We start from the raw sequence: 25630 nt of genomic DNA on the forward strand, positions 1-25630 counted from the left end.
ATGTCCCTGTTTCGATTTCATTACTGATTTTCATGAGAAATGATTAATTAGACCACGATACGAAAAAAATAAACTAATATGCATACAAATCCGTGGTAGCGACCTCTAAATATTTGCCTACCTCCTGCACATTTCGCAACAATTTATTTATTCAGTATTGGTCACAAATTTTCCGAGTAGCACCGTGGAAATGGAAAAAAAAAAAAAAAAACAAGTTATAAAACGAACCACCCTAAATCGTACGCCCGATATGCAATGAAATCTGAATTTGTCGCGATCAATAAATGATCGTATATATCCAATCGGAGAATTCCGCAGTCGGAATAGTTTTTATTTTGCGTAGTGTCTTACCGGATTGCGACGGGGAGCAGCAATTTCATTTCACCCCTGGCAATTATTTTTTACTCCCGTATAGTATAACAAAGACGATACGGCATAATCCCGACACAGCCACGCCTATATCGTTTCTGCACCGCACCCCCGGGAACCACATATCTGCGTATAATTGAATATCCCAGAGGGTATTTTTCCACCTGTAAATAAAATCCTCATCCACGCACTGGGAGATAAGCGTACGGTAATTTTTTCATAAAAACGGCGAGCTTGAAGAGATGCGATAACTTCGCACGGCTATACGAGAAGAAAAAACAAATTTGTGAAAATTCGTCTTGGGAAAAATTCACCTCCATTTTTCCATAGCAATTTTCTGCACGATCTATCGTCGTTGTTATTATTATTATCATTATTATCATTATTATTATTATTTAAACGACGAAGAGGGGGCAAAACAAGTTCCGTTTATACAAGTTGCACAAGACGACCACCGCCGTAGTATACCTGATCGTTTCTGCACAGGGGAATGCGATTTTCGCGGGCTGGAATTTGGCATATTTGAATACCAAAACAGGCACGCGCAATCCAAACACGTATAGACACCGTGTATAAAATTACGCTTATTCGCGACACCGAGGCTTATCGCCGAGGTCGTAACTGCGGTTTTCAGTTTCTCTTCTAAACGGGAACGACGAGTTATAGATGTGGGTGTAATACCAGCGATACACGAGACGTCGTGGGCCGGGTGCATGCAAGTGATCCCCGGTAATCCGCGTTACAGAACGAATAATCGCCGTAGAATAATTGTCGCTTGGAGATGTCACAGCGATTGATTCGACGATTCCGCGAGCGATGAACAACTCGAGGAATTGACTAAGAAATGGAAAAAATTAAGTCGGAATGACAATGATCGACCGCGCTCGGGTATAATGATAAATTTATTAAGATATAGGGTGGTGAGGGGCGGGGGTTGGTGAAGCCAGGTGAGAATGTGGAAGTGGAGGGCAGGCAGACAGGCAGCGACAGTGGGTCGCGAGGCTCAGGAGTGTAAACAAGAGGAGTCCTTTGGGGGGCGCATGCGCCCGGGGACCCCGCCCTGTCGCGAGGGGAGAAATTTTCGAAGGCTGGAGTTTCTCTGGTCTCAGTACGCGAATGCACTCGCGACCCGCGGGACGCCGAGTCCTCGTAAAACGATGATAAATTATTGAAACCAGAGTTATACCGCCGCTTATGTCATTAGTATCAGTGACAAGTTTATTACGGAATCGATCCGCATGTGTGCACGAGGCGTTTGTCACGGATGGACAAGTGCAGCGCGACGATATTCGAGGAGGAGGATGAATTGAAAGGAGGCCCGTTGCTCCGATAAACGAATAGAGTCAAATTTGTAGCGAAAAAGGAAAAAGGAAAAAAAAAAAAAAAAAAAATGGAAATAATCGACAACGAGTAGTTTTTTCAACCCGCAGCAGCGTCGCAGTCCAAGTTTAATAGAAAGGAAAATTCATTTTTATTCGCTACACGTCGACCGCGCGCGTTATAATATCGTGCGATGATCGCGTGTCTGACCGATGAAAACGCTTCTGTACGTTGAGAAGAGCGGAGAAAAATAAATAAAACAAAATAAAACGATAATCCACGTCGTATCCTGCCAACTGTACGTAGCTTTAAAGTATAGACGATATATTTTTTAAATTTGAGCAACGTAGGTGAAACGGGAAAAAAACAAAACGAGAAACGTAATTTGAAAGGAGAAAAAACTGCGTCGAATAGTCTCCTTTGATATAATTCAACCGTAGCGAAGTTTAGGGAAAATCAGGGGGTGACGGTTTAAAGAAATTCGCAAGCATGCCGCCGTCGGTGAATCGATACTTCAAATACCCGACGAGTTAACGAAAGTTTTTACTCAGAAAAAGAAGATATTAACCTTCTCAATCGAGATGAACGAGATGGAGAAGAAGGATTCAAGGAAAGGGCCGAAAAAATCCCTTAACGAAGCTGTGTAACCGCTTTCGAACAGCCGCGGTTGTGTACGAAGTTACGAGGAGCGAAAAAAGGAGGTGGAAAAAATCGAGAGGATGACGAGGCAGCGGAAGCCATCCGTGTGAATTATTTTTTAATCAAGTCGCCCCCGTTCACGTTCAAGCCAATACTCACGCAACGTATACGTGTATGTATGTATACAAGGTCTTGGAGCATCTTGAAATCCTCTTAACGTTGATTAAAAAATCATAAATCAAATCGCCGAACCGCCCACCCCGCGTCCTTCGTCGCTCTCGTTGATTGGCGCTATATCGAATCATGCCCTCGATAATAATTTTTCATCCCGTCGGAATATAACGTACCTGTGTATACACGTATACGAGTATACGATCCTCGCGGATCTCGATCAAGCATCGTTAAACTTATCGAGATGAGCGGGTGAAAAGGATCGCTTTCTTTCAAAACACGACGCGCGATATCCTTGATCGAGGGACGAACGATCGAAACCGAAAGGCCTAATTATGCCCGACGACCTAATTGCGGTATCGGACTATCGTAAGAACACGTCGACCTAAGAAACGAGAAGAAGAAGAAGTAGGAAAATTTACAAGGCGATAAGAGTTTGAAGGCGAGAGATAAAAAATAAGGTAAAACAACCGAGTTCCCGCCCAAAAGAGAAGCGACCGAAATCGGAGTCCCTTGATTCAAATGAGTCCTCCGACATCGGCGAAAGGATCGGCGTCGAGCCAAACCACGTAACGACGCGTCGACGGGAAAGAAAGGCTGCGGTGTTATGCGTGGCAGCAGCTCGGAGCTTTTGCTTGACTCGAGTGCGGCTCGCGAGAGTGAAAAGTACGAGATTCAGCAGCAAGAACTACGACGTCGCAAGCTGTTCGAGCTCGGTTTCGGGGCGTCGCGGCGCCGACCGCCTCGGCGAACCTGCCGTCAGCGGTTCAACTTCTACGCGACGTCGGCTCTGGCCCTCGTGGCGACATCCGGGGGAGCGGCCCTCCTCTTCCTCGTGCCCCTCTACGTCGACCCGGCAATCAGCACCCTGGCCGCGGACTTTTCACCCCATCCTGTAACCTGCACGACCTCCCGACGCGAGGACCTCGCCGGTCTTTTCAACTGTTCCTGGAGCTCTTGCCGCGAGGGATGCACCAGCGACGTCTACAGGTGCACCCACATCTACGTCACCTACGCACCCTGGAACAATTCGTCGTCCGGGAATTATTCCGGCGAGGAGATCGACGCGGGAACGTCGCCCCCGGTCGACCTCGGAACGCCAGGTGAGTCGAGAGAGAGAGAGAGAGAGGGAGAGAGGGGAAAGAAAATAAAGAGAGAAAAATTGCCTGGGATTTGTCTCTCGGCTGGCCGAACAAGGCCGCAGGGTGAGAGGATTAAAAAATTAGGGGCGAAAGGTGCCGGCCGAGTCTCTGAACGTTGGATAGTTTTTCTCCCTCGAGGTTGAACGGACGTAGCTTGGCGGTTGGCGAGAGTAAAAAGAGGGAGGGGGGATAATATCATACACCGCACACTTTATAAAACGGTCTGATTCAATTAGCGAGAGTGGGCTGTGCAGCCGATCCTGGATGTGAGCCAAGTCCGAAACCGAGAGTCAAGGTTCCCGAGATTCGCGGTGTTGGGATCGTGCTGGTATGAGGATAGAGTTCGGAAGACGCTTCTGATGGTGTTCGAAAGTCTAAGACTATACTTACGAGTATCTTTCTCGCACTCTATCCTTGTACGTACCTTACGGTTCCGGTACGTCCCGACAACACCGGTCAGATGTGAAATTTTCTCTTCTTCATTGATCTTAATTGATCAATGGAAGAAAATTTAGCTTTACCGGATGAAGCCTCTTTTTGTAGAAATCGGAACGATATTTCGTAGTTGGAGAAAAATTATCCATTTTCTCAAACAATTGTTGTAAATGGCAGTCGGAGAAACTTCGATTTTGCATCTAAATCACATCTATTCGCAAATGACAATTAATAATATACTTTAAATGCAAAAGAATCGATGAACAAAGTTTGGTAAACGAATATTTTTCGGTACTTGTTCGATTTTCGTACGAACTTTCTCGTATCAAACCCCGAACGTAATCTCCCATCGTGCTCTCGTTATACGGCCGCTGATAACGTTAATAACGATAAAGTCCGTCGCATCTCGGTAAAAACGTTTTCCTTCTCCTTCCGAACAGGCACCGGTATTAGCTATGAAGCAAAAACTTCAAGACTTGTTCGTCAGCGTAAAAAAGACAGAAGCAAACCTTGCAAGTAACAAATAAAGCGTCTGGCTATTATTCGATCTTCGAAACGGACGTTTGTTTATCCCAATGGAAGTTAAAAAAAAAAACAATATTCCGTTTCGTTGACCTCTCTAATCAGCCAGCGCCACTGCGACGCTTTGCGAAAGAAATTAACAACGCGAGAAATTCTATCCTCCAAGTTATGACTTATTGATTTTCTTCAGCCACGGATCTCGTCGGCGAGGTTGAGGCGATACTGATGGTTAACATAAAGGGATGCGGCTACCCGCCGATAGTCGACTGCGAAAACTTCACCAAGGAGCTCGGCTTCGAGGGATCCAAGTTCCCCTGCCACTACAGTCGCGTTAACGGGAGTATAGTGATGGCCGACTACAATCGTGAGGCCCAAATCGCGACGATTATGCACTTCTTTGCCGCACCATTCGTAGTGACTTTGGCCACCAGTGTTGCTCTTTGTGTTATGCATTGTGACTGCAGATGTGCCGCTCCGCCGAGACACCCTCAGAGAACGATGCGGAGGCCCAGGATCGACGATCTCAGGTGAGAAACACTCGCGTCGAATTGCCTGACTCATTTTTTAACCTTTCTTTTTTGTTTGTCCGTAGAGGTCGCTGCCAATTGTTGCAATATTTTTTGCGTACACCTTATACGGACTTGAATTTGTATTATTTTTTTTTTCTTCGTATCGCGGTCCAATCAATCGTTCACCGATCGCCGGCAAACCGCGTCTAACAATTCCGCAGTTGGCTTTCCTCGTCTTTCATCCGAAAGATCAACAGTCTCGGAGAAATTTGGATGACAGTTTTTGTCACCGAAATAGGACTATAGCGTCACGTTGATGTCCCTGTTTCGTTTTCGGTACTGATTTTTATGAACAATGATTGATTAATGACAATAATAAACTAATACACATACAAGTCCGTAAGGTGCGGACATAAAATTGAATAAAAAATATAAAAATAATTCCTGGCGACCTCTAAATATTTTCTCACTTCCTCCAGGTTGTACGACGATATTTTTTTCAGTATTCGTCACAAATTTATCGAGTAGCACCTTGGAAGAACAAAAAAAAACAAAACACGAAAAAATTCAAAAACGAACCACCCTGCAGTACCTACGCGACACATACGCAATTCCGACCAAGTGACCGCGCGACGTCTGTTTTTTAACAGGTTGGAAAAGGAAAAGTAGCGAGAAATCGAATCAATTTATCCCCAATTCAGGGTTCGACTAATTCCCGACGTCAAAGTAAGGTTATCCGCACGAAATCGAGCACGACCGAGATCGTCGGTGACTTTGAAGGGTTCGCTTCGCCCCCTCCTCGACACCCTTAATGACTTCGACCTGCCGACCATGATGCCGCGGGATAAGGAATTTCCCTCAATAAGGAGAGGTTGTTATTTTTCCGCACGAACCGGGCAGTTTATCATCTTTACCGTGTCTGGCATTAGAGTAGGTAGGTAGGTAGGTAGGTAGGTACGAGCTCTCTTTCGGCTCGGAAATACCACCGCCGTATATCAGCAGGTATTAAGCTGCAAAACTCGGGGCTTTTATTCCTCTGCACGTGGTAAATTTCCTCGAATTGTGTGGGAGTCGCGTACGTGCACGTCGGTGTGTCTGGAAGGTGGGATTATACCTACGCTGTCCGTAAATTCGGACGGGAAAGCTTTCCGCTCGGATATCCTCACCGCCTATGCAAGATTTTCACAAGTCGTGGAACAAGCCCCCAAACTATTCAAGATCGAAATATACGAAGTGTTAAATTTTAGGAATCAGAGGGAAATAAGGGATACGATAAGGAGCGTTGAGAAGCGCGCTTTTACATCGACGAAAATTCCTCGTTGCGTTATAAATCATATTTTTTGCTTAAAAAAAAAAATTACGAGCGAATTTTAACGTGATTCCAACTTTAAACTCTAATAACTTTTGAAAGACGTGAGTTGTGAAAAAATTGTAAGAGATCTTTCTCGTAGAGCGTCAAATTCTCCACAAAAATATATAACCGACATTTATGTAGATTGTTTTATTACTACAAAATTCCAAAATAACCAAAATTACTGTCGCGTATAAAATTGCGTTCAGTAAACCCACTAAATGTTAAAATTAAACTCACAAATTGTAACAGGCCTCTCGTTTCCTCTCCCTAAAATTCTTCACGAGGGACTTTGAAAAAAAAAAAACAAACAATCGGTCCATTTTTTTGGATCACCGTAATACATACGTAAGTTGAGAGTTATTTCGTAAGAAAAATTGACGCGTACAGAGAAAGAAAAAAAATCTACATCTTACGCGATCGAGAAATGTTGCAATTATTATTATTACGCGGCGCACACAGACCGCTTATTAATTTCCGCGCGTCGTATATAAATCGCGGGCGTTTTATTTGTCCCATTGAGAATAATAGGCGGGGGCTGGTGAAGTTGGCACGATTTAAATGGGAAAGGGGTTACCCGAGGCGTGCCTTGGTTATAATTACTGCACCGCAAGAGCATAATAATACACAAAGAGACGGATGTCCCTAATACGTAGGTAGATAATATAACGCCGGCGCGGGTCCGCGTATTATGCATTTATACGGCGCACACCCAGGAGCGGAATCAAGAATTACTGCACGAGCCGTTTCAACCAACCCCGTTTATAATCTACCCGCGGAATCTTGGAATTCTAAATTCCTAACGGAGCAGCCACATGAATTCGAGGACGGGGAGGTTGGTACGTGAAACGCGAGTCGGCTGAAAAGTCGGAAGAAAACTGTAATTTTCATTATCGAGATCAACTTTTCTAAGATCATTTTCAAATGCAGCCAGAAATCGGGTTCACCTTTTGATCTACGAAGGACCAACACCGCGTCCGTTGAACATTAACGGAATTTAATTCCGTCGAAAGGGTGAAAAAAATCGTGTTCGCGATGCGGGGGAATGAAATAAAATAAAGTAAATCGGACTCGATTCGTAAAAAACTGCGGTGTACTTGCGTATCATTAATTTCTTTCCACTCCCGTGCAGCAGCACGACGAAAATCGGGTTTCACTGAATGATTCGGAGCGATACGAGGGGTGGTCGGAGATCTTTGCAGAGGGCGTCTATGAAACCCCGCGATTGTAGTTTAATTACTTCTGACGTGCGGGCAAGGCTAGTGCGGAAAGTTTTCGCCTTTCTCTCTCGCTCTTCGCCCATCCCGGGAACTCGATGAGTTATCGTTCTTCTCGAAACTTGTTGGAGCCAGCCGACCAGCCAGCCACTAGAATCGTGCGTGGTATCGTGCACGATTTTACAAACATTGGCACCGCGCTCAGTCAGCCAAGGTTAACCGAGGTTCCAGAGAACCAAGGTTGACCGAAATCATTCCGGCTGCGGGCTAAAACGAATAACAAACAAAAAATATATCAAGGATACTTGGACGCAAAGGGGATGGGAAAGGAAAAACAACCCTGTTTTTACTCGTACGTGATTTTTCGGAACACCGACGGAACGGTGGAAAGAAATAAATATGCGAAATTTGAGTCCTCCGCGTGCGTACTTTCCTCTGTAAACATGTTTTTCACCCTTTTCCTCGGTTGCAATATCGATGTACCCATTTTACCGTACAACCTCCAAAGCCCGGATTTGCACACGTGTGCAAAAATTGGCACGTCGCCGCGTCGATACGTTTCTCGTTGTATTTTAGAGCGGTTTAATATCTTGGCATTCGACGGTGCTGCAGCGGATACCTGGGTACGTCAATATTATATTGAAAGGACTCGAAGCGTATTGGAATAGGGGTGAAACGGGGGCCGAATGCCGGTCGAGGAGGTTGGAAATTAATATCGCAAAGTGCCGAAGAAAGGTGGTGTAATACGGCTGCGAGAACAGCTGATGTGGTGAAAACCATCCCCCTCGTACATAGATATTACCATAAAGCCGGGCTTTTCTAGCCGCGCAACACATCGCGTCGCTGTGACATAACGCTGCGAGCAGGCTCGACATCGGTTAACGTTGTAACGATCCGTTGTTATTACATATACCGGGAGCGCCGCTGCCTCGCTTCGGTAAAAAGTTCGACATGCATAATTCAATTATATCACACAACTCACCCCGGTTCGTGTCTTCTTACGCAATCCCTTCGTACTCGTTCAAGATCTCGAGACCCTTTCGCTTCGCTTTGAATTGCCCGTATTGAACACGACGAAGACCCGACGATGACGATGACGATGAAAAGTTTCTCCTCATCCAGCCGTTAATAAATTTACAAACTTTCTCTTCGGATCGGTATAATTATTACAAAGTCGCCAAAAACCGCATGCGTGGAAACTTTCTACCATCCAATCCATTCGTCGTCGTCAGTTTTTGTATAATCTTCATCTCTCGAGGGAAATTTCGACGAAAAAGAAGTTTTGCGAAAAGCGAATAAATTGAATTCAATTATTCAGTCGTTCAATTTTCTGTTCGTTATTACTCGAACAATATCTGTTACTTCAACTTCGTTACGTATAGCTGCGAATTTACGACTGCGGATACGTTGGTGAAAATAGGGATGTAAGGGATGTTCGCTTCTCGAGAAGACGCCTGCAGCCAAGGAGTTACGATGGTTTGTTTTTTGAAATTTTTTTTTATTAAAAAAGAAAGAGAACGATAAAAAGTGGAGACGAAACAGAAGAACGTTGAGCTTTTAACGACTCCGATTTCGTCGCACGAAGCCGGTGTCGCGGGCTGGTTCGCTAATGGCGTCGATGGATGGTAAAAATTTGAATATCCCCCTTGGCTAGACGACGGACGTGAGAACGAATGACGTTTATAACGAAGCGCGGTGCCCGCGCCACCGTGGTGGTAGTGGCTGATAAGAAAAAAAAAAAAAAAGAGGGAATAAAATTATCGAAGAAGCGGGGAGGGAAGAAACAGCTGCAGCCACTATCGTACGTCCCGTAACGAGATTCGTCGACTTAACATTTTCCATTCAATTAACCACGTGATTGACACGCGCCGGCTTCCATGTAATTCCATTACCGATTAACCAAGGGTGGCGCGCACTTGTTAGCTGTCACAGTTATTTGACCCCGGTGTCTGTTTGCGCTCCCGGCAACTCGCAAACCGTTCCCGAGGTCTTCCGCAACACCGAGTGAGACGAGAGAGAATCGGGGGTGAGAGCGGCGAAGAAAAGAAAGAAACAGGTATAAAAATAGAGAAAAGCTCGCCCTGTCGCGTGTCGCGTGTCAGCAGCGAATCGATATATCGGTCGAAAGCTCTTCATCCTAAAGGCTAGAGCTTCGCTAAGCTCAGCTGGCGGCTTGCCATCACTCCCTCCCTCCCTCCCTCCCTCCCTTCCACTTACCGACCGTAAGAAATACTGCAATTTCATCGTGGGCCGGTGCATTACGGGCTGCATAACGGGCCGCAAAAATACACTGGGATCGGTGGAAAACGCGCTCAAGTCTGCCGTAATCCGCAGAGAGCTTCGGTAGGTTCGCTTCGATGCCGCGAAATCCTTCTTATATCCCGCAGGTCTATCTGTTGATCCAGATCTGACGATTAGAGAAGCACTTATAACGGGAGGGGTATGCGTCTGGTGTATACAGGGTTTCCGATCAATACGTGACCTGAATTCCTTACTCGACATTATCGACGCTTCTGTATGAGCTTGTAATTAATAGTCGCTCCTTGTATCCGTTCGCGCCTCGGCTGCGGTCCGTTGAAACGAAATTCAAGGAGCGTGAGCGTAAGCGGAAACGGAAACGGCAACATTGCTCCACGCAACTGGATTGAATCGAATTAATACGTATCTGAGGTACTTGATGCACAAGTTCTCCCTAGGGGTACGGAATTGTGAGGGGTGGTTAGCGGATAAGCAACGCCGGTTCTGAACACAGATTCCCTTACCGATGCTTTACCGACGCTTTCTATCTGATCCGATTAAAATGAAATTAGGCTTGTCGAGAGAAGAGAAAATAGACTTTGGCGTATTTTCGCTGTTCACTTTATTTGCTCTCAGTGTCGTCAGTTTCACACAAGAGAGGCAACGCCGGTTCCGAAGACAGATTCCCTTACCGACGCTTTACCGACGCTTCCTATCTAATCCGGTTAAAAATGGAATTCGAAACGTTGAGCAAAGAGAAAAGACATTTCGTCATCGGTATCATTTTATATCGTATATCGTAAAGTATATCATTTATATACGCATAATATTTGATACAAGAGAGGATTAAATGTCAATTTTCTCGTGGACCCTCCGGATCCTCGAACACGTGACTCACAGGCCGACACCGATCGAGGTGAAGGTAGGCTAATTTGCATGAAGTGGGGAGAGCCGTTTGCGAGAATAAATGTAAAAAGCGATACGAAATTATGGTAATTCCTTGAAAGTTTCACTCGGTCCTCTCTAGCTTTACGCGCGGCCACCTCAAGTGCCGCAATCCGTTCCGCAAGCGCATGGCGCCATCCGCTGAAACCAGTTTCGGAAAAGTTCTTGTTATGCCCGTAGTCCGCAGTCTTCCAAAGTACAGTTTAACGATGTTAGCTCCACCTTCTCCTACGTGCGCCTCCGATCAAAGTTTCAACGTTATGCAAAGTAGACAAGCTCTCGAGAATAAGCGAAAGATGAAAGTGCATTCGTAAATTTTCGTAATTCTCGCTCAATCTTTATGTATATGTATATATATCTCTTTCCATTTCCACCAGCCGCGTTGAGTAGGTAAAGTGGAAAAATTACATCTGAACGAGGGAAAATGGTGAGAATATTTTCCACTTTGCGAGCGCCTTTGTTTCTGTGAATCGCAGCCCTTTCGCCACACTTCCGTTGCGATAGACGCGGCTTCAATCCGTCCGACACCCCCGACTTCACAGCTGCAACGTGCGGTGCTTTTGTTTCACTGCTTTTGACGCTTTGCAGCGTACACGAAGCTTTGAAGCGGCTATTGCAGCTGTATAATCGGAATGGAAATAGGCGAGAGAGGAAAACAGGGAGGAATTGATTGAAAAAAAAATTCCGCCTGGAGCGCCCTTAGCTGCAAGGGTGGCAAAATTTGTATTCACAAGCGTCGAGTGTCGTTGACAGAGTTTTCCTTTGTCGTCGCGTTCAAGTCGAGACTCCGTCCGTGCCGAAGTAGACCTTCTCCTTGGCGTTTGTTCGAAAAATGATTGTCTAGGGATTCTCATTGTATGTTCGACTAATTCAGCCTCCTTCAAGCGGTGACTTTACTGCCAAGTGGAAAAAGAAAATGGAAAAAAAAAGAAAAATAAAGAAAAACTGAGTACTACCGTACCCGCAGAATAGCCAATCACCGTTGCGTATATTATATTCCAGACACGCGGATCAGCTTTTGTTCGGGAATTCGGGAAGCGTTGCTGAATGCGCGTCGCCTCGCTTCGCGAATGCAATTATTATTCCGCATGATGACCGAAGGGGGTGGCTGGAATCGATGAACGCGTCTATGCAGGCGGGCGAAAATACACGACACCCCCTCCGTATCGATCAATTCACCCCCCCCGGTTTCGTGACTTTCGGCCGTTCCCCCGCATGCCTCGGTTCGGACGCGTTTCGCCCGCAGCGTGACCGAAACGAGGTTGCGTGACCCCGCGGACTTCGGTCAAGGGTCAAGCCTTGCTCGCGACGCGGGTCATCTTCGGGGTGATTCAGAGCCGGAGGACGGTAAACGGTGCCTGGTGCCAATACCACCAGGTTTCAGGGAATTCAAGCCGCTTCGGAATCCGCTAATCAATTATAACTGCCGATCAATTTAGGCGCTGCCTTCAGATTCAGAATCTATGATCACTTCGTCGTTCGGTCGAACACACGGGCGCCCGGATCAAGATTGGGTTTTAATTTGGACGAAGGCGTTAAAGGCCGCGTACCAGACTAGATGATAACGATTTGCAAGCCCTCACAGACGATATCCGGAATTCACCCCGACTGATACTTCCCGCAAACATTTTGCAAGGAGGAGAACGGGTGCCATATTTTTCGTCGGTCTTCTTCGTTCGACCGTAAAAGTGTGCATTGAAAGGAGTATAACTGCCATTTTTCCTAACATATAATCTGATTTTTATTAAACGCGATATAACAGCGCACGTGTTACAAGATTCACGTGAAAGAGTCCGATCGTGGAAGGATTTAGGATCACGAGTGGGTTCGGTCCCCTTTTTAGCTGTCCTAACTAGCATGAGTGGTTCCTTTTTGTTTTTTGGTTTATTTCTCCCCCCTGCATACCAAATACGACCTACTATAAATCCCGCATGTAAAGTGGCGTACGTACGAGGAACCATCGTGTAAATTATAATTGGGTCTGTTGGGTTTAAAACGCTTCGCCCAGCGCGCTGCACGGCGGAAATGTAATTGCTGTAGAATGTATGTACCTGCATACCTTGTCTCTCGCAGAGACACACACATCACGACGAGGGTAGCGTGGCTTTAAATTAAATTAATTGTAGAAAGAGGGAAACAACTCGTCAGTCCACCCGCTTCGGCCTTGACCTCTTCCACGCTTCATATTGTTCCAACCGCGAAAACACAAGAGAAAGAAGAAGAAAAAGAATAAAAAGGGAGGAAACGGGCGGAAATTTAACAAGATGCGTCCTTTCCATCCTCGGGGAAGAATCGCCGTTTCAACGACGCTCGTTAAAACTCGGCCTGTTCCATTTTCAAAAATTTCTATTCAGGCAGGCATGCAAACGACTGTCACGTGTCAGATGTCTCAAGGCTCGGGGAATCCCCGCGGTCCGAATCGATTTCGCATCTCGTCCAATTTGACTCGACGTTGGCATGAAACGGGGGATGGAGGTGAATTAATGCCAGGCATGTGAACAGAAATAGAAACGTCCCCTTTTCCCCTCTGCTTATTTTGATTTCTAGTACTGTTTTCTTCCCCTGTGCCAAATTAACGATTCATTCATTCAAGGCGGCGGACGGGGATCAAATGGCGAGTACGGCGACCTTTCGTAATGCCAGACTAAATGCGAGGACTCCGCTTTTAGATCGTAGCTTTTTGTCGAGGCGCGGGGTTCGCAACATTTCAATCCCCGAAAGGCCCCTTATATCGGTCCAATCGGATGGCCGTCTTCTTAATCGACACGCAGCAAGCTCTCCGCGCTCTCTGGATAATCGGAAGCTCCGCGTTTTTCAACCGCAGCGCGAGTTTTATTTTCAATGAAAATTCCAGCCGCCTGCAGAAAAATTTCAAAGAGTGACGTCAAAGGATGTATCCGAGCGCTTTTATTGTACCAAGGAACATCGATTTTTCCACCAACAAAATTCCGAGTCTATCGAGTGTATTATTAAATGGACCGCGTATACAAGAAAGCAAGCGTAGGTGTATAACTTGTACGTTGTATAATCAACTCCGCGGATGTCTTGCAAAAACCGTCCTGCACAATGGCGTCATTGTTGAAACCTTTTGCAGGGTATTACACGCCGGGTATCCCAGCCTCGGGGCTTCTCCTCTCCATTATTCTCCAGATTTCAATCGTAGAATAGAATTTGGGTCGCGAGAATTGGTTTTTCAATTGTCATCGCGTGATACCCTTACAGGTACAATGATTTCTGAGCGTCGATTCTGCGCAGCTTGTTCGCAAAACGTGAAATTCGAAAGAAGTGAGAAACTCTGCGAGCCGCTTTCCATCGTTTTCCTCGAGCAGCACCAACCGAATTAAATTATAACAACGATAAAAGAGAACGTCGCGAGTCGGCACATGTCGCGGAGATTTTCGCGTCAGAGGGAATCCGGATGATGATTATAAAAATACATAAAAATAATTAAGGACGCTGCGAAAGAGCGGAAATAGCATAATTCGCAGACTCACTTTACCGTCACAGAAACGACTACTTTGTACACGGAAAACACGCATAAAAAAAACGTGCAAAACGTTCTCGCGTTGCGTAAGACTAATTTAAAGCAGTCACAACGAAATGCAATCTAAATAACGCGTAGAGTTGGACGGAATCCTGAGACTCCGACGTCACTGCAGGATCCGGGGCGAAGAAAAAAGTCACCTTCGGGGCGTAAAAGAGCGCAATTAATATCCGTTCTTCCACGAATTCGCGGGTTCGAGCTTCCACGCCTTTCCATTTCACATCCTGGCCAATTCAGCTAATGGAAAATAAGGAGAAAAAGAAAGCCGTCATCACGTGCCGTCCGGTGTTTCGTCCAGATCGAAGCCCGACTCGGGAAGCGTTTTGTCATTTTCTCACCTCCCCCCCGTCCATTCTCCTCTCGCCCCTATTCTCACACATACCTACCATTGAAATTGACGGCAATGTACGTGTAATACGTTTCGATGCAAAGTAAAGTTGCGATTGTAATTTCTTTTCTTTTTTTTTTTTTTTTCTCATCTTCTCCCTCTCGATTTCAGCGATCACTCGATAAGCAACAGGGTCGATCGGCGGGGTCACGTGCCACACTGCGAATGCGGTGACGTAACGAGGCCCTTATGACGTCACGAGGAGACGGCGGAAAGCGTCCTGCCGACGTCGCAGTCCGATCTCTAGGACACGAGGTGGAGCGACCTTCTGCACTCCGTCCTTTCCGCCTCTCCGGAATTCAACCGACATTTCTACGTACGTATGAAGAATTTCACCTGCAAGCGTCTACGCCCTATGATTAATCAAGATTTTCCGTTTCCCGTTTCATTTTACTCGCGTTGATTTGTAATACACTTGCCTCTACTGTAATTCAGCCGGTCCGAATTAGTTATTCGATTTGCGAGATCGATTGAACATACGATTAAACGATGCGGAAAAATGCTTTTTTTTTTTTTTTAAGTTGCTAATTTCGCCAACCGGTAACCGGTTTTTCATTCAACTTCAGACGCGTCCTAATTCGTGGAAGTTTTCATCTATAGAAAACGACGAAATATGATCTATAAAGTCGCTGCGGTTGTACTTCGGTATTATTCGTAAAAATTCCTGACAGAGGATATTATTTCACATCGCGGTGTTATACGAGAAATTTCGCGAGATCAAATCTGGTACGCGTAATAACTTCGTATCCGCAAACATGCAGGTTAGCGGGGAGATAATAAACTGCCCAGCAGTTTGAGAATGAAATAAAAAACAAGAGAAGCTGGAGCAAACTAAACTAAAATCTCTGCAGCGACTTGTGATTGTAGAGTTTCGTAAAACTTGATCTCATCCCTTCGCTGTTGTAATTGAAAAAAGAAAGTAATTTTGCAATGGATACGCGGAAAGCTTTGTCATTTTCTTATTCTTCAATTCTTTTTTATTACTATTATTATAATTATTATTATTGAGTGCGTAAAGGAAGTGTATAATATATATGTGTATTATATTGTTACATGATAACGTTGCGCAAGAATCGCGTATAGTGATGAGTATGATAAAGAAAAATAAAAAATTGTTGAAACATATGTAAGAGGTAACAAAATAGCCGTCTATATAAATAATACGTATAAAACGTAAGTTAACGGTAGTTATAGGATATTACATAAAAGCCTACGAGGGGATTGATTGACTCATCGAAGCTGCATAGAAGGGAGATTGGAGCAATATAATAACAATAATAATAATAACAACAACAATATAGCTACGGCGTATGAAAAAAAAAAAAAAAAAAAAAAAAGAAAAACAAAAATAAAATAGCTCTGTATTCTATACTGTATCTCTATATCTATAAATATTATTATAGTGTAGAGGTGTATGGGCTGTGTCTCGACTGACGATGGACCAAATCGATACAGTTTTTTTATAGGAATTGCGAGTTGGAGAAAAATTTAAACAAAATAATAATAATAATAATAATAATAATAATAATAATAATAATAATAATAAAAAGTGAAAAGAGAATAGTTAATGGTGAGATCATCCCTAGATTATTCAACCTTACAGGAATAACACATCAGGCATCATTTTCTATTAACCGGGAAATTTTTCTATTTCCTTTCGGATGATTTATTTACATGGAAATTGCAGCGTTTGTTTCAGTGTTTTCAGTTTTTTTTTTTTTTTTTGCTTTTTTCTTTTTTGTGTGAGCTTGATTCTTAGGAAAACGTCGTGAAACTAAAACTCCATTCTTGAATAAAATATCTACCATCTCTACGCGAGTTGATACAATATTGATGAGAATTACGGAGAAGGGTGGAAGAAGATAGAGGAACGAATTTATCCCAGCATTTTGCAGGCCCTTAAAATCTCTACGAAACCGCGGAGCTCGGATTAAACATTTAAACATATCTTTTGGGGGTTTTTTTTTCTGAGAAAATCATTATTTTTGACGAGAGTTTTCAACTTTTTAAATCGAAAAATGGATTTATTCTCACAACAAACTTGCGTTTTTTCTTCAAGATCAATTTATAACCCCGTTGAATATAATCGTCTGCGGATTGTGAAACAAAAACGATTCACGTTTCACGCAATTACTCGTATACTTTATAATTTATGAAAATCGACTGTAAATTTTTTTAAAAATTCGAATTTACCGAATGACTCGTTTTCAATACATAACGTAACGATTAATTATTTAAGCGCTATAATGTAGCATAAGTTTACACAAACGATTTATAAAATACACTAAATATTGTAATAGTGAAATTATTCAGCCAATATCTATAACAAATCACAATGTCGAGGCGATCAATTCTGAGGAATTCCAAAATCTAAATTGTCAACTGCTCACTTATCCATTTCCGTTGAGAATTCGGAGAAATGCAGCTTAATCGTCGATATTACGCATTACAAAGTGGATTAATCGTTGTAACTAAATACATAAACCTACAATATTTTACCGAAAAGGGCCTGGATGTCATTTTTGTATATATCCTAACGACTAACATACACATGCATGTATATATAGATATATACGTAAATATATACATGTACACATACATACGCGATAGATGATAGAAAGTGAAGAAATAAATAAATCGATTACAAGCGAATGAATATTAACCGAAAATTATGAAGAAACGTAAAACGATTTAACAGGTGTAGAAGAAGATATTCCTAATGGAAAATAAACATGGTACGTTAAAAAAAAAAAAAAAAATAATATACACGCGAATAGAAGAGAAAGACAGAAAAAAAGAAAAACAAAGAGCAGAATATAAAAGATGACGAATTAAATAAATTTATAAATGATATATTTAAAGCATAGATCGCGCGTCACGTCGTTTAAGCCGCATGTGTTTATGCTATGTATGTAATATTTAAATTAAAATTATGATACGCGTAGGTGTAAACGGTATAAGCAAAGGTTACGTTGTATAAGTAATTAAAAGAAATGAATAAACTACCTAGTGCACGCGACAATATACTTAGGCGCCGTTTTTCAACTTGGAAAGCAGGTAAAAGGACAAAAAAATGTATAAAAAAAAATCAAACAAGTAAAAAAAGAAATACGAACGAAACTGAAATAAAATTGAAATGGAGCAAAAAAAAAAAAATAAATGAATAAAAAAAAAAACAAAAAAAAAAATAAAAATAAAAATATAAATATAAAAAAAATAACAGAGATAAGATTTAAAACGAAAAGAGTAGGATAAAAAGTAACGTTATGACGCGATAGTAATTATATATATATATATATATATATAAAACATGAAGAATGTGAGGTCAGGTTTAAAAATAGGAAAATTCCCCAACCCCGCGAAACGTTCTACGACATACATTATATTCGGTAATTGCGCGCTTTGCCTTTGACATTTTCCTTCTTTGTCCACTGTGCGCGTACAGTATCACATGATATTATCAAAAATTCTTCATCCTCCGACGCGTTCGCATGCAACGTATAATATAATCCCTCGGACACTTGCGTCACCGTTTTAACAATATCCGTGCTTATATTCGACGTATTCCCTGCTCTGTGAAACATTTTTTATCACCGCAATGCTGAATCCTGAAAGAAGATTTATCATCGCCGTTTCGGATATTCGCCAAAGAATTTTCACCCCCGTAAAACATTACGATCAATTGTTACAGACGTATGAAAATTTTATACCCGCATTAACGTGTAACAAGAAATTGAAAAACAAGTTCACCCGTATGTTTCGTCACAGACGGACGTTTGTATGCCACCTTACCTGTATTGAAATTATTACATATTGTACGATCACGTTTGAGTGAATATATTATACAAGTTTAAAATGCGTGGAACACGGAGAATTAATTTTTTCAAAAGTCCGAGATTCTCTTGGCTCGTATTGTATATAATATGATACGTTTGTGAGAAAAAGAAATTAAAAAAGAAAAAACAAAAAACAAAAAAAGAGGTAGAAAAATGTACGAGATAAACGAGTGAGGGTGGGATGAGGGAAAGGGTGGAAAAAAAAGCGAACAAAAAAAAATTCAACTCAAAGTGAATTAACATGCGGGATTATGAGACAAAAATGGCTGAATATGTAACTAAACACGCGACGCAATGGCCGAATTTCAACGCGAGTGTATTACGGTAATTATTAGACGATACTAACGAATATTATATATTTGTGCTGTTAAATAACGATGCAATCCGCGAATGCATATCAATTATATATATATATATGTATACAATAATCAGAATATTATATTTTATCCTCACGATTAATTATCAGTAACAAGTTACGCGTATAATACGTTATTAATTGTAATAAATTATTAAGCGAGTTTTGACCGCCTTCGCTTGCGAATTGTATTAATTATCAATAAATTGCTGAAATACCGATAAAAATCCGTGAATACGTTTCTAATTGCGATAGATAAAACGAAACGCGAAAAAATTTATGAAACAAAAAAACAAGGAACAAAAAAAAAAAAAAAAAAAAAAACAAAAAACGTAGAACCGATGCGAATCCAATCTTAAAATAATCACGTGCATAGGTATAAATAATTGTACACGATACGCGAAATACGATAGCTGCAGGAATCACCGTTAGGTATAGAAAAAAAAAAAAAAAAAGAAAAAAGATTAGGAAAAAAAAAGAATGTAACGAGTCGACGGGTGGAGAGTGAGAAGAAAAAACCGAGAGAAACCGCTTTCGATCGTAAATCGACACGGGCACTGCCAGAACGCTAAAAAATCAAAATATCCTTTCGACGGCAAATCAAAATCCAATCAAAGCCGCTCTTCGGTTAAATCGTGAAATTGGAATCGTAAGAAAACAATGTTTGGCGCCGGGCGCCTCAGTTACATTTTCACGAAACTCGCGGAAGCTCTGACCAATAACGTTTCAAACGATTCAACATATTAATAGATTAGCGAATAATAATTGGGTGAAATGATAAAAGAAGAGAAGTAATAGAAATTGAACAGTATTGATCGACGAATCGATCAACACGGACCTACGGAACCGCATCAAATGAAAGATAAGATAAATAAATAATCGAAATGTACGCCGCATCTTGAGCTTATCGAACCTGCAAAAATTAGAATAACAATTTCATGAATAATATATAATACACGTACCTACTATACTGTTATACACCGTAAATAAATAATTCGATTCTATCGAACCGACTGGAAGAGAAAGGATAAATCAAAATAGAGAACCTGAAAAAATAATAAAAGAACAAAAAAAAAATTGTGGTACGGTGAATGAAAAAAAAGAGTTCGGAGCAGTGCAAAGAATGAGGCGTAGTCGGTAACGTTTGAAACGTATAAACGTGTACTAATAACAAAATAATCAATTTAGAATGTATATGTCTAATTGTGAGAAATTATGCCTGTATTATATACACACATGTATTACACTCGCGATTATATGGGTATATACGCGTATGTAGTAAAATATATGAATTACGATCTGGTACTATAGATAAATGTTAACGAATTATTGAGGAACGTTCATCAGTATATAACGTAACATAAAACATATACATATATTATTATAGTAACCCGATGATAAAAAGTTTAGCTGGTCTAAATGACAGGGGGTTGTTTTTATATAGATATATAAATGAATAAACAAATAATAATATATATATATAAAATATAAAATATACTATATCAGGCATACGTTGTTATTACCATTTAATTACGTTCACACGTTTCAGTGATTTCACAGCCATTATCTTTTTTGCTTCTTCTTTTTTTTTTCGTTACTACCGAATCCTTATAATATTAAATAATAGGTTGTAAGAACGGTAAGAGTTATTTTTTACAGAACATTTTTTCGTTTGAAAATGTATGTATCGAAATAGTCTGCAAAGTCTTTTTCTATGTTTATCAGCCAGGCGTTAAATACCGATATGCTTGTCGTTAACGCGTATTAAACTAAATATTATAAGTTATATGCAAGTGGTGTGTTACGATATGATTATTAACCAAAGTAAATACCGCATGATAGGTATAAATATGAAATGTATAATCAAGAAATGAAGAAAGGCGTGATCATCGTAGGTATATTATGACGTTAAGCTTGTGAATTCAAGTAACACTTCCTCGCGTTCGTATTCAAGCGATTTTCTACGATTTGATTACCGGATTATCCGTAAATTTGATTAAACTTTCCAATTCTACATCAGGTGAAATTTTGCCAACGAATCGTTGAATGCGTGGAAGCAAGTCGGCTGCTTGTCTCGCGATGAAAGTTTTTTTTTTTTTTTTTTCGTATCAAGTTAATTGAAAAAATTAATTTAAAACTGATCGTTGATTAAAGACGAGAAGGAGAGAAAAAACTTGAAACTTCAGTCGAACTATCGCGATCTGAATAATTTTCTATTACAATATGTATTCGCATCTTATACGTAGTATACCTACCTGTACGTACGTTTACACTTGTTTTAATATTATTATTACACGTCCTATTTAATATCTATAATTACGTGCGTGGATCGTACATTGTTGAATAGAATATTTTTATTTTTAAGAAAAAAAAAAGAATAATAAAAAAATTAAACCAGAAATCAATAAATAAATAATAAAATAAATTGAAAAAAAAAAAAAGCAAGAAAAGAAAATTTTTATCCCACTCGAAATAACGCGAATATTAGACGTTACGTTGTTCATACATGCCTAGGTAATATAATATATTATACGCAGGTATAGAAATTGTAACGAGATACATCTACGCATAAGTGAGGTTTCACATAGGATATAATATTCGCCGAGATGATGAGAAATATATATATATACATATATCTGTGACTTGACCCTGATCTATAACGCATAATAATATTAAGGAATAATATTAAACGATAATTTAGAAGACGACAAAAGATTCCTGATTTTGTAAGCAGTTGCGAGTTATCGACTACAATAAAAACAACAACAACAACAATAACATTAATAATAATAATAATAATCAATGTAAAGTGAAAAATAATAACAATAATAATAGTAATAACAATAATAAAAACGACGGTGTTTTTAAAAACGACTTTCACATCTTATTTCATTCTAACCGTTCTGCACCTTTTCAACTATTCCGCTATTCCAGAAACGACCGTGTGTGTAAAAACCTTGAATCTGTGAGGAATATTCAAATGTTACGTATTCAGGTTAGCCGAGGTGCGATTCTCACGAAGTAAAATATGGATGCGAAGGTAGGTGAATTACGGCTGTGTGCGTTTATGTTATAACGTGTTATTATGCTGTAATCGTGCTGTTTACCCGTGATTGGAGAAAAGGCGAGAAGATTTAGGGGAGATGGAGAGAGAGTAAGAAAGAGAGACGGCGAGAGTGAGAGAGGATAATTAAAATTTGAAGGGGTGTGAAAAATGAGTGTAGTTAAATTCACACTTCAATACGTCAAATGTTCCCCAAAGAATCAGATATAGGTACAATATATTATCCTTTGTCAACTAGCCTGGTAAATTTTCTTGCTCGTCTTACCGTTGTTTCATGGATCTTAACGTAATGTTTTTCCAACCTGTCTTTGTAGTTGATTTTTCTTGACTTTTGTCACTGATATCGAAGTAAGTAAGTAAGTCACTTTATTACCTTCCATCATTTTTCTCTCCGTTCCTCTTTATCTCATCGCTATGTCGTCCTTTTTTTTTCTTTCTTTTTTACGACAAACGACACCGAGAAAATTCCCTAATGATAATTAGAATTTAATGTTTTCATCCACCGGGTTCACGTGAACCTCGTGAATAAAAATGCCCATTTCGACAAAGAGTCGCGACTCTGCAACGCAGCTCGTCATCATCAATTTAGCCTTGTTTCGTAAGTGTTTGCTTGGGTACATATTTGCAAGGGTGTGTCTTTCCCTCCCCCTCTCCCTCTCTCTCTTCCGCCTAGGTACGACCCCCAGTCCTCTGCGTTTCACCCTTGGGCGCGGTACCTCTTCGTGAATGAGACGGCGATCTATACCTTGTACGCTTTTGCCCCTCGGCGACGCGCCCACCTTTACTACCTATTCAAGTTGATAAGTCGGCCCGATTTCGGTGGCGAAATGCGGTAGAAACTGTCTAACAATTTCGAATAGCGCGCATGTTCTTTTTCTCGCATCTTTTGCTCGGGTAGCGTAACGTTGAACGGTCACAGGATGTGGATTAGGGCTCGAAATGCGTAGAGACAAGGGTTTAAAAACGGCGATCGTCCAATTTTTAGGTTTTTAAAACGTAGAAATTGTCGAAATATCGTGGGTAGCTGCTCAAAATGTGAAGAGGAAAAAATGCAGGATAATAAAATTACACTGTTGAAATATAAAAGAATAATAGAAATCTCGACAGTTCTTACACAATTTGGCCTTCCGCAATATTTTTCAGAGTGGTCGTTCAATTTGGATTTAAAAAATTCACTATACCGCCCACATTTTCACTTTATCCTGTACAACGATTTTCCTGTTTCATTTATTTTATTTTTATTTTTTTTCTACTTACCGTATATCAGATACTCGCTGCATTGAGAAATCACCGAATCCGATGTGATTCGTGGCCCGAGCTTATCGAAATCTATCCACGATTACAAAATGCCGATGAAAATCAGCCAGAGATAATTTCAGTTGACGTTGAAAATTGTCGATCCTTATTTAATTTAAAATTCTCACGAAACGTCGCCGTTCTCTATCATTTTATTCGTACTCTCGTCCGACCGGGAGGAAAGGCCTTGAAGGGATTGATCGGAGCCGACGTTCGCGGCTAAAGCTGAGTCAGGGCAGGCAGCGTCCCGACGCCGCGAAACTCCGTCGGAACGCCCGCGTTTATTATACGGCGGTGAGAATTTCCACCGGTTCGAACGGCGGAAGGGAGGGAGATGAGAAGAGAAGAGAAGCGAAGTGAAACAATTGAATTGATAAGCGATTGTTACCTAACAAGTGAACGGTACGCGATTATCTGCAAAATAAATATCTACACAATTTTATGCCGTCGCGAAAATTGAGAGAAAGAAAAAACTGAAATTATAAGCGGTGTAAAACGGACGCGATTTTCGGTCCTCGAACGAGGCGCGGAAGCTGAAGAGGAGGGAGGAAGAGGGGGATTCGAGAATCCTGATTTCAATTAAACGAAGCACGTTAATAAATTCACATCGTTAATCTAATTGCTTTACTTCAAAAGCTTCCGTTCCGTTGTCAAGACGCTTTACAGTCGGTCTCGAAACGTTTCTCGATGCCCGCATCGTGAGATCTGCGCGTTGTACGTAAAAGTAAAACAATTAGCACGGGATTGCAATGCATAATTAATTCGTCAGAAGTGCAGGGCTCCGAACGGAGACGGGAAGTTACAAATGATCAGAGTTACAGCTGGGGAAGAAAAGTCGTTGGGTCGAGTGTAATTGATACATTAAAGTGGAGGCTGCTGAAGATAGAAGATAAAAAACATTGAGAGAGAAAAAGTAACTATTTTGCAATTTTACAGTGACTTTGAAGTAGCTGAACTTTTCCAATATCAATTTGTTTATTTATTATAAATAGATTCGAGCTTACGGGATGATGAAAATCTGGCTAATTTCTTCCTCGAGTAGAAAATTCTGATATATATTATACTTTGGTATAAAAATGAGCCACGACTTGATAACGAAGCGGAATTACTCCCGGAGTATAAAGCCGAGCGTTACGAAAACTGTAGTAATTAAACCAAGCTCAGCCAAAGACATTTTGCAAGAGAGAGAGATAGAGAGAGGGGGAGGGAGAAAAAGAGACACCCTGGTGTGCGCAATATAACGATATAATAAAATTTGCAACGGAGATGGAGAGGGGCTTTCGTCTCTCTCTTTCTCTTCCTCTCCGTTTACTTTGAAGCAGCGATAACTGCGCGACGCGATTGCAAAAGCGTCGATTATTTTCGCGAAATCGGTTCGCGAAACGAGCGGGGAAGTCCGATCGATCATCGCGCGGTTTCAGCTTATCGAGCTGCGGCATAATCAGCACGAGGTTGTACGGAAAAATGGAGCAAAGTGTGCTTTGACGGGTATGCATGGCAGGAAACAGCTCTGACCTGAATCACCTGCATCGGTTATCGCAGGTTGGTTGACCCCAGCGACCTTATCGCCTTCGGTTATCTGCTGCAGGCCGGCCGAAGTGGTTCACGGAAAAATACAGAACGACATTGGAACGCGCGGGAAAAATAACCCCGCGGAAGCTCCCGGAACGTGTGGCTAATCAAATCGCGCAAAGAAGCGGTTTTTCTCTTCTCTTGTAACCGCGCAGCATACGTACGATGCAATCTGCGTTGCGGTTCACCTCGTTACTTGTATTACCGGCTACGCGATTGATCGATTTAATCCCGCCTCAGCCGCAATCGCGTATTCAATTCTCGTCGATGTTCCACCGCGAATGAATTCCTTTGAAATTGCTTTGTGTATGTGAATTTTTACTTTCAGTAATTTTATTTTATAATAGAACCCCGAACGTAACACAGGAATGAAAGTCGATTAACCCCTTGTTACGTAATATACTACAAACGATGTGATCCCAGAGTCACGAATGCGTTGAGATTTCTTACGCGTATAGAACGTGTTACGATGTACGCGATGTAATATTATTGCGAGACTTGAACGTTATACGAAAAACGCGCTATTCCGTAAACCGCCCCTCGTATTCCGGTCGGATTAAACAATCAAGCCAAATCCTGAGGCGGTATGATGGGGCGGATTCAGTGTGCCTAAAAAATTCAGCATCACCCGGTCCGCTTTCACTCGCCGGGCAAACTGCCAGAGCGATCCGACTGCGATAACATTTACATAAGCTAAACTTACGGCCTGCGTGAATG

General features: G+C 41.6%; 1 protein-coding gene across 1 annotated transcript; it reads left to right on the forward strand.

Annotated features, from left to right (window-relative positions):
* The first annotated feature begins 1353 nt into the window (after window positions 1-1353).
* LOC124186566 (protein tipE) lies at window positions 1354-19526 on the forward strand. Its single transcript, XM_046578395.1, has 3 exons — window positions 1354-3602; window positions 4789-5125; window positions 14902-19526. Exons 1-3 carry the CDS (start codon window positions 3107-3109, stop codon window positions 14981-14983), a joined length of 915 nt encoding a protein of 304 aa, XP_046434351.1. The 5' UTR covers window positions 1354-3106; the 3' UTR covers window positions 14984-19526.
* Window positions 19527-25630: the final 6104 nt, after the last annotated feature.

The sequence above is a fragment of the Neodiprion fabricii genome, chromosome 7 (genome assembly GCF_021155785.1).
Source record: "Neodiprion fabricii isolate iyNeoFabr1 chromosome 7, iyNeoFabr1.1, whole genome shotgun sequence".
Lineage (NCBI taxonomy): Eukaryota > Metazoa > Arthropoda > Insecta > Hymenoptera > Diprionidae > Neodiprion > Neodiprion fabricii.